This window comes from Calonectris borealis, chromosome 1 (assembly GCF_964195595.1).
Source record: "Calonectris borealis chromosome 1, bCalBor7.hap1.2, whole genome shotgun sequence".
NCBI lineage: Eukaryota > Metazoa > Chordata > Aves > Procellariiformes > Procellariidae > Calonectris > Calonectris borealis.
Genome location: NC_134312.1, coordinates 154267501 through 154282488, shown reverse-complemented (window position 1 = coordinate 154282488; position 14988 = coordinate 154267501). Strand labels below are relative to the sequence as shown.

Below are 14988 nucleotides of genomic sequence, written 5' to 3'. Positions count from 1 at the left end.
GGTATTTCTACCCTTAACCTGCTCCGAATTGATAGAGTTGATGGAGATGGTATTTTTCCCTATGTTAGGCACAATGTCAAGAAGTACGGAAACGGAAAGAACTTGAACTACAAATACTGACGGAAGCTATCCGTTGTTGGGAGGGAGAGGATATTAAAACACTTGGCAATGTGATTTACATGTCCCAGGTCATGATTCAGTGTGCTGGAAGTGAGGTAATGTCCTTCTCGTCTTCGCTGTCGGTCTTTCTTTCCATTTTGAATAAAATTAATTATAATCATTATGCAGCAGAAATAAACAGAATGTTTCAGAGATACTGATTTAGACTAAAATCTTTCTCTACTGATTTAAGGCTTTTATTACAAAGTGTGAAATAAATTTCCTTGAAGATGGGTGGCCTCATCTGTAGAATTTACTGAAACGTAACGGGATGTAGCAGTTATAAACATTGTAAGATGATTTTGCAGGACAATTTTCAAAGTGCATAATTAAACAGGATTTTCCATGTGTAGTTACATTACAGGATCATTTTGCATCGCAGTTATTATTATGGCATGTTTTAAATAACAAAAACTTTCAAGTTTTGTATTATAAGGTGTCTGAGGCACACTTTTTCCTCACAGTGTTGGGCACTTTGCTCAAGTAGTAAATTTTGAAATACAATCTTAAGAATGGTGTCGTTTTGGAGAAATAGAATAAAAAGAGACATTAGAAAGTTGACAGCGCAAAGTCTGGGGTGATTTTTTTAAAAACAAAACAAACAAACAAAACTCTCAAAGAAAAGGTTGTTCCTACCAGAAATAATGTTAAAATAATCTTAAAAGCAAGTGCTAACAAAAAGGAAATGTTATATAGATCACTGACATGTTTTTACTGTCAGTTGTTCCTCTGTAAAATCAATGAAGCTTTGAACTTGGTGGGGGCTTTTGAATTGCAACCTCATTCAGTCAATTTCCTCCCTTAGAACAAAGATGTCCATAAATATGAAGAAAGAGAAAAGTGTTTATGCAAGTGAATATTTCAGAATTTGACACCTGATACTTTTCTCTCAGATACTTTGTTAGGTGTTAAAATAAATAAAAAAGGTCCGGTAGACATAGTGTATCTTCTGCAGTCATGTCTCTTCTTGTAGTCTTAAAAACAAAACAAAACACCACCCCACCCCCCACTCTCATCATGAGCTAAAATGTCAGACATAACGGACATTTAGAAGTTTCTGCATAGCATTACAGCTTTTTGACTAGATATAGAACAGCTTAATTTGTGCAAAGCAATTGGTTTTGGTTTTGTCTTTTTTAAAATGATATCGACACTTATAAAGGTTACTGAAAACCAGAAACATTAAAACTTGGTAAGGACTTGCATTGTTTTGCAAAGATGCTTGAAATTGAGACGATGGCTTTGTCAGTGGATATATTTGTTTTGTCTTTAAAATTAAAACATTATACCTTAATGCTTCTCTCTTTCATTGTTTGTCTATAGCAGTAGATTAAGAGTAAACCTTCTCCTCCTTCCATAAAAATACCCCCAAAACAAAAAACAAAGGACAGCTTCATAAGTGAAACCAGCAAATTAAAAGCAGAACAAAGTAATGAGTGTTTTTGTTGCAAATATAAGCATTATTACTTTTCTTTTATCTTCTTTTTCTACTTTGGGACATAATCCAACATAATGCAAAAATCTTGATTGCTCCAATTTGAGAGACCACAGTCTTGACATTACTGTAACAGCATCCATCTAAATTATACTAAGAAATATATCCAATGTGTAATTTTTGTTTTGCTAAAATGAGCAAAACAATTGTTATCATATTTATCATATTAAACAAGGTCAGTATTTCACCTAGACTGTACAATTTCTGTTTTAAAATATTAGACTCTACTCTCCAGGAAGAAGTATAGGCATGTGTTACTAGCACTTTTCAAATAGAATATCAAATAATTCTGACCTTTTTTTTTCTTTTAAAATTCTATGGGGAGTTAGTTTTGCCAGGAGCAAGTATTTGTGAAGTAATTATGGAGTTGTGACATTGATGGTAGTTTTTAATAATATAAAACAAAAAGGGGGGAGGGGTCTTGTGATATTGTATTTACTTTTTCATTTTCTTTTTTTGATAAGGAAAAGAATGAAAGGTATCTTCTTCTCTTCCCTAACATTTTGCTAATGTTGTCTGCCAGCCCAAGAATGAGCGGGTTTATCTATCAGGTAAAGTAATACATGTACATATGTGTATAAATGTGTTGGGGGGTGGCTTTTTTCTAAATTGTATTTCATAGAAAACTTGGAAGGATTGCTAAACTTCGGCATTTATAAAGATAAAAGGTAATTTCTGCAATAAGAACTGGTCATCTGTTTTATAAAATTCTGGGCTAGAAGCCTGGGTATGATTTTTCCAGCTGTGACTATCAGCAAGGGTTTTTCTACCTTATTAGTACTAGCTAATGAGAGGAAGTATCGGTAGCTTTTTAGATCTACATAGGAAAATGATGCTGTTGTACAGGTTTGTTAGTGCTCTTCCAACGGCTGCTCCAGTCTTACCAAAACTATACAGCACTCCTAAGCTTGCATTGGTGTGGGTTAGGCTGTGCTACCATTTATTTCTTTAGGTATGTCTAGTGTTTTATTAGTGTTTTATCTTTGAATCAGCAGAGCACTTTTGAAATGAATCTTTTAGTTTTCCCTGTTTACCGATATTTGAGTCACAGTGTAAACATAGTCTCAGGGCTCAGACTGGACTCCCTCTGGATGAAGCTGACCTGGAAGGCGTGCTCCAGAAATGCACTTGATCATCTACAACTGCTGGAGCAAATGAAGTACGTGGATTGGCGTTCAGTGCACGGCCCCAGCCGAGAGCTGGCCCGGTGTAACACCACCCGAAATGCATACCATGTGGCCTCCAGGTCCTTAGCACCAGATGTTTCACCTCACAAATCCACTAGTCGCTGTTGGCAGACGTGATCTTTGAGGTCTCTAGCAAGTTTCCCACTGAATACTTCTCGCCTGTTTCCCTACTATGGAAATAGAGCAACTTTGCTATAGAGCGGGAGGATCAGTGCCGATTGGGTTGCCTCCCCTGTAGCTCTAGGACACATTTTGCAGAAGCACCTTGCATTTTGGGTGTGTAGTTCCAAAGACCCCTGAGAGGTGAAGTTAAAGCAAATGCACAGTCTGTGAGTTTCTGAAATCTTTATAAATGTACTTCAAGTATTGTTATGTGGTTTCCAGGCATCACAGTAAAACACCAAAAGTTCTAAAAGGAGCCTGAGATTTCACCTGCTGTAAGTACTCCTGTAAATCAGGCTCTCGAGCAGTTTGTTCATTTCTCCTGAGCAGTGATTTGCCTGCTGTGAAGGAATGCTGAAGCATAGTCATTCGGGGTTCCTATGTGGTCGGCTACATCTAGTCACAGACTGTGTGACTTTTTAAAGAGCAATTAAGTTCCAAAATTCATGTTTGGATTCATATCTTACCTGCCATGGTAGTAGCTGGATTTGTCTGAGACTGTTGCATTAGGTAGTTCAAACATGCAATCAAGTTTCTCTTAGCTTTGTGCTGTTCTTCAGAATTTTTGGCCAGTGCTTTATCCCAACACAAATGGAAGAAAGATATTAGAAAAGGCAGGTGAGAAAAGATACAGAAAAGGCACTTGTATCTCAAGTGGCACGTCCAGAATTCTTGATGAAGGAAGAGTCTTGTGTACTGGTTACAAAGGCAACTGACTGGAAATCTAGTGAATATGAATTTCAGTGAATATTCTAGTGAATATGAATTTCAAACAATATGAAATTAAACAATTAATTTTGCTTTCCTTTCGTATTTGACATTTCTTCCTCCTCTCTCCCACCTCATCCCCCAGGTGCACAGCATTGTTCAGTAAATAAGCAATTTTCTGTGCATTTGTCTTCAGCTTCTGCTCAGTATGGCCACAGCCCTTTCTTAGTGTTTGCCGACCAACCTTCTGTTGAATGCAAAACTTAATTTCCTCATAACCTCTCACATGACTTTTCCCAACAGTGAGAACGTCTCAGATACGAATGACTACATACTCACAGCAAGGCAAAATGATTTCAGCACTGGTTGTGTCTGTCTGGGTTGCATAACATGGGCTGCCTGGACTTTTCTTCTAAGGTTCTTGTCTCAGAACTGGGGTGGATACGGGCAGATGCTGATGCAGCTCCCTCAGTCATTCCCAGGGAAACAATGCCACTGGAGTCGGCATCCTACGCTACACCCTCACTGTATTTCTGAATATTCTAGTTATCAGCAAGCTTCAGATGTTGTGGCTGATAGTGCTGATACCTGCTACATGAACTAATTGAGAGAACTTTTAGCAGTGGTAAACTGAAGTTACAAGGGGCACAAACCGTACTTTACAAGATGGCTTCACAATTTTGTTGAAAGGAAGGGAGTATAAATGATTCATGAGTTCAGTTCCGTTTTCTCTGTGTTTTGCTGACTTAGTACTTTTTCTCTGCATGTAACTCAGGTGATCTTTGTTCTCTGTCACCAGTCTTTTGCTTGGTGTATCCCCATATTCCCTCTTCACCTACGTCAGCAGTTCTTGCACCTCTCTTTCATTATGGCTGTATGCTGTGTTATTCATGAATCAGCAAACACGGAAAAACAGAAGAGAGAATTTTAGGCTGCATTGTAGTACATGACACCACCATGTTTCCTTCAGTGGGGAAGCTGCTGCAAAAAAGCTCTTCCTTTCCCTTTGGTATCTTGGGCTTGAGCATGCTCTGTGCATACAGAATATCAAGTGATTTTTAGTTTCCAAGCTTCTAAGAAACCTTTGTCCATTCTGCAGTTATTAGGAAAGAAAGAGAAGAAAAAAAGAGTTGTGGGGTTTTTTTTCCCTCCATTGGAGCCAAAATTCCACAGTACATAGTATTTGCACTTTTGCCAGCATGTGCTGAATAGTGTTTCTGTGCAAGAGAATACAGCATCTGTCTTAAAGAACTTTAATAATAAAAGTTGCATTTTTGGTAAACCCTGTCATCCTGACAATATTCAGTCTTATTTATTCTTCTGTGTTTCTAAAGGGTAAGAAAGTTATCCTAAACTGACTTTTTTTTTCCAGCTTGACTGGGTTTAAAATGAGAGGTTATCTCTGCAAAATTAATATGTTCTTCTGAAACTTTACAAAATTAAAGGTGTTTTTACTGCTTTTATTTTCTTTCCCCAAATATTTCTGTGAGTGAATTTACTAGTGGGGTTATTAGAGACATAAATCTTCAGTAAATAATTGATGCATTTGTTTAGTGAAATCTTCCTTTCTAAATCTACTTGTACCACAAACCTTATTTTAAGAGCTAATCAAACAGTTTGCAAACAAATGTGCTTAAAGATGAGCCACCATTGCCTCTAAGCATGTAATATGAATGCCCCTGAAGGTCTCAGTTCCAAGAACCTGAGGCTATGATGAGTGATGACTATTACATTTGTATGGATTCCATAGCCTGCATAGGTATCAGATAGACTCATTGAAGACACGGGTGCCATTTGCAGAAGTTCGGCAACTTCTAAAAAATTCCTACTAAAAACTTCCATTACGAGGTGCTTGTGTGGATTTTTAAATCCCTCAGTGTCTGTGTGTTCACCAATTTACTGTATATGTCTTTGTTCAGAGCTTTAAGTTTATATATTCTTTACTTGGTAATGTTTTTGTGTGTTCTGTATTTAACTTCAGTGTTACTGCTTTCTTTTAGGGAAAACTGCCAATGACAGGAATGACTATCACAAAGCTAGAAGACAGTGAAAACCATAAAAATGCATTTGAAATATCAGGTATTGACTGTAAACATTTTTATTTACTACTTACTCCAGGATATGCTATTTCAAACATCAACTGTTCTGTCTGAACAGAGGGAAGAACTTTTTCATTGTGAGGGTGACCAACCACTGGCACAGGTTGCCTGGAGAGATCTCCATCCTTGGAGATACTCAAAAGCTGTCTGGCCACGGTCCTGAGCAACTGGCTGTAGGTGTCTGTGCTTGAGCAGGGGAGTGGATGACCTACAGAGATCTCTTCCAGCTCAACCATTCTGTGACTATACAAATTTTATCATAGAATCATAGAATAGTTTGGGTTGGAAGGGACCTCTAAAGGTCATCTAGTCCAACCCCCCTGCCGTGGGCAGGGACATCTTCAACCAGATCAGGTTGCTCAGAGCGCCGTCCAGCCTGACCTTGAATGTTTCCAGGGATGGGGCATCTACCAACTCTCTGGCCAAACTTTGTAAGGCAGCTACCCAGAGCCTCACTTGAAAGCTGCTTTTTACTGCTTGTCTTAAGCAGTTAACAAACTGTCTTTGCATGGTATTCATCCCCAAATTTCTGTATTGTAATGAATGGAGGCAGTAGCCTTGAAGAAGGTCCTTTATAATGAAGCAGTTCGAAGTATGTGACTCACTGGAAGAAGAGAAATTCCAGAGACTTTGGAAGAGCTTTAAGCAAGAGCTTTCTTCTAGAAACGGTCCACCTCTTTCCTGAGACCTTCAGTATCTCTGCTAATGATGATTGCTGTTGTGCTTATTTTGGGTAATTTCTGTCTGTTAAGTCATTTGTTTCAGCATGTACCTTATTTCCTTGGGGGATTTAAAGGACAGTGGGAGCAGGGTCCACATAGTGGAGCTTCATACCTTCATTAATTTCCTGGATCAATTCTGCCTCCAAGCAGGTTGCATTTAAGTAAAGTAATTTTGACCCCCTCAAGTGGCTGGCAGTATCGCACATCAGTGATATGAGGCAGAGGGAAAAAGCTCTTGATGGTGCATGTTCTTCTGAGATAATAGCTATGCAGCTGACCTCAGATGAGGAATGTGATGGGTTAAAATGGAGTTAACTGCAGAAATTAAAGTAATCTTTGGTTAAGATTGCTTTCCCAAGTGACTTTTGCCTGAGCTTTAGTGCTAGATTCAGACCAACTTTGTGCCTTTTTCTGAGAGAAGATCAGTGAACTGTATTTTATAACTTTTCCTATATTGTAGCTTATAGGCTCAAGAATGACATTTTAGGCTATATGCTGGCTTTCCTGGGGAAGATGGAGAAGCGTAAAGCTACTAGATGAGCCTGTCTCCTACATCTATTTCTTATCGTTAAAGGTTGTGTTTATTGTTAGAGGTGGGGAAAAAAGGTAGAACTCCTATGCTTGGCACAGGAACAAATACATGGAGGAAATGTCTGTTACAACCTGGAAAAGTGGGATGCTGTTTTACTGAAAATACAGGTTGAAATTTTTGCTTAATACTTACGGGATATAATGTTTTAGGAAATTAATGTCTTTATAATCATGTCAGGTTGACTAAGTTGTTTTTCTGTGGTTTCCTACATCTTCTGTTTTCTGTCACGTAGGAAATATGATTGAAAGGATACTAGTGTCTTGTAACAACCAACAAGATTTGCATGAATGGGTGGATCACCTGCAGAAGCAAACCAAAGTCACAACTGTTGGGAATCCCACCATTAAACCTCACTCTGTGCCATCTCACACGGTAAGAAATAGCTTCTGGATTGAAGTGAATGAGCAATGTATGCAGAATTAGGTTTTCTGGCAAATATACCACCATGTAAAGCCTTTTTGTAGCCATTAGTAACAGGAACTGAATGTTATGACTGTAGTTGAATGGTCAAAAGATCATTCTATTTTTAATTGTGTGAACAAAGAATAAAATGCTTAGATCTTGGTGTAATAGTTTAACAGGGTAAAAGAAAATTCATTATCATTACTTTTTCTATTTTGACCAAGTAATACATCGCCATCTTTTAAGTATCCTTAGAACAGTAGGTTTTAATTGGTGATGTACTTGACAGGCTGCGGAGAAACAATTTCCTTAAGTACCTTCTTTTGGGTTCTGCATTTGAGTTGTTGGATATGAATGCGTGTAAATTTAGCTCTGTCCTTAAAGGTGAGAGAAGTGGGAGCAGGGCTGCTCGTAGCTGTTCCTTCTTTAGTGTGTGCTCTGTCTGTGGTAGACAATAAAACTTTCTTTATTTTTCCAAATAGTAATTTAGTGTCAAAATTTTCAAAGGCCAGGTGTAAGAAACAGAAGCACTAGATAACGAGTGAGATTATTTCACCAATCCTTGATGATATTATGTCTTTATTATGATAATATGCTTTCTTTCCCTTCCCACCACCTTTGTGTCTTTGACAGCTTCCCTCCCATCCAGTAACACCCTCCAGCAAGCATTCAGACAGCAAGCCAATACCACTGACTCCTGCGTACCACACTCTCCCTCATCCATCACATCATGGGACTCCACATACCACGATAAACTGGGGACCTCTGGAACCTCCGAAAACCCCCAAGCCTTGGAGTCTGAGCTGCTTACGTCCCGCACCACCATTACGGCCTTCAGCAGCTCTTTGTTATAAAGAGGTGAGATGCAGCAGCCAAGAAATATGACTGTGTAGCAGGCATACAATGGGAAGTTTAACTTTCTTTCTTACACACCACCATTTTACACTTTTGTGCATGTTTTTATATAAAGATGATTTAATAGCCAATGCTGAATCAATGCTAATGGACTAGTGAATGCTGTTTATTTCAAGCAGGGAATCAGTCTTGCAGCTCAGAAAATACTAAGGCTTGTTAGGAGGGGCTTCCCCTGCCTCCTCCAAGTGTTTCCACTTATTTCCACTCTTTATCCAGTTAATAAATAAGATTTTTAGATTTTTTTTTCTTTGTTATGTTGATCATCTAGGCTTATTGCAAAGTAAGTTATTTGCTAAGCACACTGCAAAGTATCCAGGGTAAGGGATCTTCTAGTGCTTCAAAGTGCTGTATCAAATCATTCTAAACAGCTGTGGGGGTATAATTGACTCTTGGTTCCTCAGTATTTACCACTGTTACTAGGTAACAATAGCATATTTAAAAAAAAAAAAAGAATGGTAACTGTCAAAATATATGTGATGCTTTTGTACTCAAAAAAATCTGATGGCTAATGTTACTATTAGCAAAAAAAAAAAAACAGCTTAGATTTTAAGATGCCGTTACAGTTTTTAATTAGAATATGGTATGAAACGGGAATCTATTCCAAGAGAAATAAAATGTGGTGTTTTTAACCACAAAAAGACGGTGGCGGTAGGTTAATTTGGTCCTGCCGCTACATTTTGTGTGGTTTTGTAAATAGTAAGAAAATGTTAGATTTACATTGGAAGTCTGCGTGTATGTAAGGAGGAGAATATTGGATGCTCTATGGCTTGGTGGTATCTCCTGTTTCAGTATCTTTGTCAGGTATTCTCATGATACTAATTTGGTGTGAAGCAACAAGGCCCAGAAAGAATCATGCAGTTATGCCTAAGAGCATTTTATTCTGCAAGCATGAGATGTTGACAGAAAAATTTTATTTTGCAGACATGTAAATTGCAGTTTCTTAGAAACTGAACACTGTGCCCCAGTGTGGCCTGGCAGTTTGTCTTTTTTTTTTTTTTTTTTTGTGGTGGCTCTCTGTGTGTGACTTTTTTTTCTTTTCTTTTGTAAATCCCCTAAACAACAGGGAAAAAGTGATAGGTGATCTGCAATTGGAAGGTTAGTATTTAGGCTTAGTTGCTACAAGAGGTTCTTCTGTTTGGCTGTACTATACGCTCATTTTGTAATTTAAGTTAAATTCTTTTCATGTTTTCATGTGTAGGGCACTAAATTCTCCAATGTGGTAAAATTTCAATCATCTTTACAGTGTTTAGCATACAATGATGTTCAAAACCTATCTTCATCTTCTTTGGTCAGTCCTGTTCATTCACCTTTTTACTTTCTTGTTCTGTATTTTTATAGAGGATGTCTTGTATCCTTAAGGTAAGGGGTAGACCAGTATATTCCTTTTGTTCCTGTAACCTAGCATTGTTCCTGTAAATTAGCATGACCACATTTTGAGCAGAAATGCTGTATTTGTTGCTGTATTTTTTGCTGTAGAGCTTTTTAAGAACAGACCTAAACACTTACAAATTCTGACTTTGAAGAGTATAGTACCTGGCAAGCTTCCTTGTTAGTACCTTTTTTACCTGCTTCTAAGCAGACAAGTGAAATGGGTTGTCTCTTCAAAAGTTAAGGAAAAAAGCCTGTGTTAATGTATGCCTGCCTCTTCCCTTTGCTCTAGCTCCCAAACAGCCTGCATGCTCTTGCAGCAACTTTTCTGTATATTTCTGTTAATAGAACAGATAAAATATCTGATTTTGTGTATAGTTGGAGGAAGGGTAGAGAGGAAATCAGCCAGTTCAGGCAAATCGGATGTGCCAAAAAATATTAGTAAACTGAATTTTGGTGCTGTTAAAAGATTTTAGTTAGTAACTCCTGTACGCATCTTAGAAGTTAAACTTTTGAAATATTGTAGAGAAGCTCTACTCTTTTTATTTTTATTTTCCCCGCACAGGACCTCAGTAAAAGCCCTAAAACCATGAAAAAGCTGCTTCCCAAACGCAAGCCAGAACGGAAGCCATCAGATGAAGAGTTTGCACTGAGAAAAAGTAAGAGAGACTTGAACAAATGTCTGCATAATACAAAGGCTGGAATTAACATCAATTTAAATGCTGTGAAAGTTAGATGTACAGTGTAAGCAAGTCGTCTGGTTTCCTCTCTCCTGTCAGGGGAGAGGGAGTAGGTATCTCCAGAGGATGGTTTGTTTTATTCATCTTAGGTGCTTATGTCATGATGGGATTAGTTGCTTTCTAGAGCCTTACTATTGACTACAGTGGATGCATGCTTGCGAAGTGCCAATTTCTGTCTGTTCGCTAGAGAGGGAAGTGAACCTCACTGTAGAGCCATGTGAAGTTCAGTAAGGTAAACCTGTTTTTTAATACCGTAAACAACAATTTGAAGATACTATCCCACTTTTGCAGAATAATTAATAGCTATGTTCTGAAATCGATCCTGGTAGGAGCTCCTACTGAACTGGGTGTTGGAAAGCTGAGTATTGCTGCTGGTTTGAAGAACAGTTGTCCACGGTCCACTCTTTCTAAGATCCAACAGTCTGCTCTAATCTCCTAGAAATAAGGTCATTTGCTAGTGTCTGTGTCCACGTAAATTGCAGAGCTTTAGACTGCTTGAAGTCTGAAGAACAGCACTGAACCAAGAGAGATTGATGAATGTATAGAAAAACAGAAGGGTCAAAATCTGGATGTTGGGGTAATTTGGGGTGGAGGGGACATTAATGTTATGAAGCAAACACAAGATTCATTTGGTTGTCAGTGTCACTCTAATTCTTCCTTATAAATTTGTGTGAATGAATAATCCAATTACTTGGATTTCCAATCAGTGAAAGACAGGTTATTTAATATGAAGGCCAGGTTCTCTTACTGCACCTCTTGCTTCTCTGTCTGTCCTTTGCTCACGGGCTTTTTAAGATAGAGACTGTGCCTTGAGTGTTCAATGCATTAAGTGTGTTACCGTGAACATTGTCTCTCACTGGTTTATGTAGGGTTGGAGAGAAAAAGCTTTTCCTCAGGGCAGTGTTGGTTTGTTTAAGGCAGAGGTCCTTCTGAGTGTGATGTGAATTTCATATGGTAAAGGTTGGGTAGTGAATAGAACAATCCTGTGTTCATGGATGTGCAAGTGGACGTTTTAGTTCAGGATGCTTTATCTCCTTACAGGAAGCTATCTGTTTAGGAAAAATGAAAGTACTGCAATACAGTATCATTTCAGATGATAGAGGATGGAGGTTCAGTAGTTGTAGTGACAGCGGTAAAGCTGTCAACTTGCAGATTTAGAAATTATTAAAGAACACGTAGTGAGAGGAGATGAGTTCTTTTTTGGGGGAAGGAAGGGCTCTATAGCTTGCAAATACGTTGTTTTGCTCCTGATTAAATTAACACCTTTCAGTATTTTGTATGTAGGCGATAACTTTCAATAAAAGGGATTTTTGGTGGCTTTAAGTCAGTGTTACTAACAGAAAGACTTACTGATCTTGGTATTCATCTCCCCCCCTGCCCCCCTTCCTTTCCCTTTTGTGTCAGTAATTAGAAACTTCTGTTTATATGTTAGTCCTCCTTCAACCTTTTCCAGATTGTAGAGCTGTAAAATTTTTCCACTGAGGAACTTCTATCGAACTTAAAGCTTATTGATAAATAAGTTTGGGCTTTATTACTTATCTTCTCTGGAATCCCAGGGATTTATGGGCTATGTTTTGAGAACTGGTATGTTAAATTAGCATTGTAACAGGCAAACCAAAATAAGTAAAGCATTTCAACTGAGTGTCCTCACACTACTCATTTCAGAAGTGAAATATTTGTCCTGCTACTGTAATAATATGGTGCTGCATTCTAACCACAATGAAATCCAATTTTTTTTCCTGCCTTGAAAGAGAAATAACCTGTAATTTGGAGTGCCTGTGTCTCTTAAACTGTGGGGAAACTACATCGGGTCAAGAGGATTTCTTCAACAGTTAGCTTGTCAGCTGATCCTGACAAATGTTGGACAGTTGGCTTTGTTCTGGTGATAATAAATCACAAAAAAACCCAGGATGCATTGGCTGACAGAATACTACTACATTTTGATGTTGAAGGTAGTTCAGATTTATGCAGCAGAAAATCTTTGAGACTATTTTCTTCTCAAGCTTTGGGGGGAGGAAAACTGAAAAATGCTTTTGAAACAACAAATCGTCTTGCTCTACGTTTGGACTCCTGGTTCCATCTAAACTAATGGTAGAGGTACCTCTAGATTTCAGTTTGATTGGAATTTCACTCTGTTGCAAGTGAACAATTTGACAGCATTTTTACTGAATTCCCCAAGGAGAAGATTTGCTGTGGAGCTCTACCTTGAGGAAAATTTTGCCATGTTAAGCTTGAATAGTCAGATTTTTTCAGTAGTGCTGTTTCTACTTTAAAGCCTGAGAAGTTTAATTGCTCCATTTCTCACAGATATACTTACATGATTGTGACATCTTTCAAACTGCACACTGGCGTACTGTACTGATGTATTTATTATGATGTTAATTCTGAGTTCAATTTTCAAGAGTGTGCTGTTAAAAGGGGTAAATCTGATACATATATAAAACCAAAGGTTTTCAAGATTTCGGTGAATTAGTGTTCATTGATTTCTTTGATTAAATAATGAAATATTATGTATATAATAACTGGGGTATACAGTTCTTTTTCAGTTTAATGGCTGTTTGGTTTAGAACCAAAGTGATCACACTTTAAGACATGTTCTATGCAACTTCAGATGCTCAGAAAATTTCTTGAATGTGCGGGTAATTACTCTGAGTTGGGTTTTTTCCCAAGCATTTCAAAATAGTATTTTGTCTTTTTGAATTGTTCCTTTTGCTCACTGAAGTTTGATTTTTTTTTTTTTTTTAAAATGGGATGATTAAGAGAATTTTAAAAGGTTGATTAGGCCGAACTTTGGTCTCAGCTGAAACATAGTGATTTACAAAGGCTTTTCTGTGTTAAGAAACATAACCATGTTTAAAATTCTATTTTTCCCATTGATTCTAGGTACAGCTGCTTTAGAAGAAGATGCTCAAATTCTTAAAGTCATTGAAGCATATTGCACAAGTGCCAAAACACGTCAAACACTAAATTCAAGTAAGTTAGAAAATACTGAAATGGCTAACTAAAACCCAAATTAGATAGTTTGCAGAAAAAGAGAGGTGTATGTTCTCAGGCCTCAGCAAGTAGTAAGCTGGACCTAAAAGAAATAATAACCTGTTTCTGGCTTAATATCAGTGCTGCGTGTTCAAGTATTGGATGCCAAGGTCCATGATTAGAGACTATAATTCTTTCAGTATTTAAAAAAAAAACACCAACCAACAAACCACCAAAACAAAAGTGACTACTTGTCATGGTTTAAAATTGCACAAAACCTTTACCAATGAATGAGAGGTGTCTGAACTGAATATGACAGTTGATCAGTATGCTTTTTGATAAATTTCAAGAAGCTGGTAAGTAGTGAGGAGGAATGAAGAACAAGTCATAATTTTGGAGGATTGTATTTTTGTCTTGTTCTGTTCAACAAAGACTTCTGCTATGGAAAAGTAACCTAGACCTATAAAAATATCTTTTCTTTTATTGCCACTAGTTGTTTTTAGTATTAATTACAAATTTTAATCCCATCTCATGATTTCAGGAGAAACTGTTCTCAGATCTGTGTGTTGCTTAAAGCCATTTTTAGTTTCTCAGATCAATACCTAGCTTATTGAAAACCTGTAACGTGCCTCTGGGGTCCTACTTCATTTAATCCAAATCAAGGTTGCCATGTGGAGTTCCTCTGTATTGTAAGTAAAATATTGCGCAGAGCAGGGGAGTCCACCAGCATGTGTTCCATTTACACAAGGAAGGAGAAAATGCTGTTGCGTTTGTTCCGATTTGCGCAGTTTTTGCACTGTTTAATACCGATTTAATTCAGGGATCCTTGGAACACAGTATAATGATCCTGAAGTACTTTTCTGGTTTTGCTGCTGTCAGGAACTAGAAGAGTGGACATGCTAACTTACTCCTTGTTCACTCAAGCTGTGTAAATTTACAGTGTTAATCTCTGTTACTGCACCCACAGTGCTCTATGCCTGTTTTGCTTCCAAGCAAAAGCACTTTATGCTGACAGTTGAGAAGTCTCAAAATGCAGTCACAAACTTAGTTAATGGATTTTCCTAATACGTATTCACTTACTATTATCACCTTGAAAAAATCTAGCTACTTTGTATTCGTATGTACTTCAAAATGGGAATATGGCCCTCGTATTAGACTGTAGAAACTTTTGAAGTAACAGCGAAAACCTTCATTTTAATTTTTTTGTCTCGATGAACTGTACATCTCCAAGGTGACAAAACTGTCAATTTCATAAATTAGCTACTATTACATAATTTTTATTAATATTAATCTATTTTATAGCCCTACAGTCATAACAGTAGTGTGTTTAATTGGATAAAAGGAAGTGAATGTGTTCAAAATTCTGAAGATATACTGTTGTTCCAAAGAAAATTAAATGAGATGATTGCTGTTTAAATGTCTCGACTGATCTGTTTATTATCTCCAAGGAATATGTGACAAGAAAT

General features: G+C 37.5%; 1 protein-coding gene across 4 annotated transcripts in view; it reads left to right on the top strand.

Moving 5' to 3' along the window:
- The window catches only part of ARHGEF7 (Rho guanine nucleotide exchange factor 7), a 126773-nt gene that overhangs the window by 94212 nt on the left and 17573 nt on the right, over window positions 1-14988 (top strand). For all 4 annotated transcript variants that reach the window (XM_075137121.1, XM_075137113.1, XM_075137131.1 and 1 more), the window contains 7 exons: window positions 69-215; window positions 2119-2205; window positions 5712-5790; window positions 7357-7496; window positions 8160-8384; window positions 10375-10468; window positions 13433-13522. In XM_075137121.1, the coding sequence (XP_074993222.1) occupies window positions 69-215; window positions 2119-2205; window positions 5712-5790; window positions 7357-7496; window positions 8160-8384; window positions 10375-10468; window positions 13433-13522 (862 nt within the window). The remainder of the gene's footprint in view (window positions 1-68; window positions 216-2118; window positions 2206-5711; window positions 5791-7356; window positions 7497-8159; window positions 8385-10374; window positions 10469-13432; window positions 13523-14988) is intronic.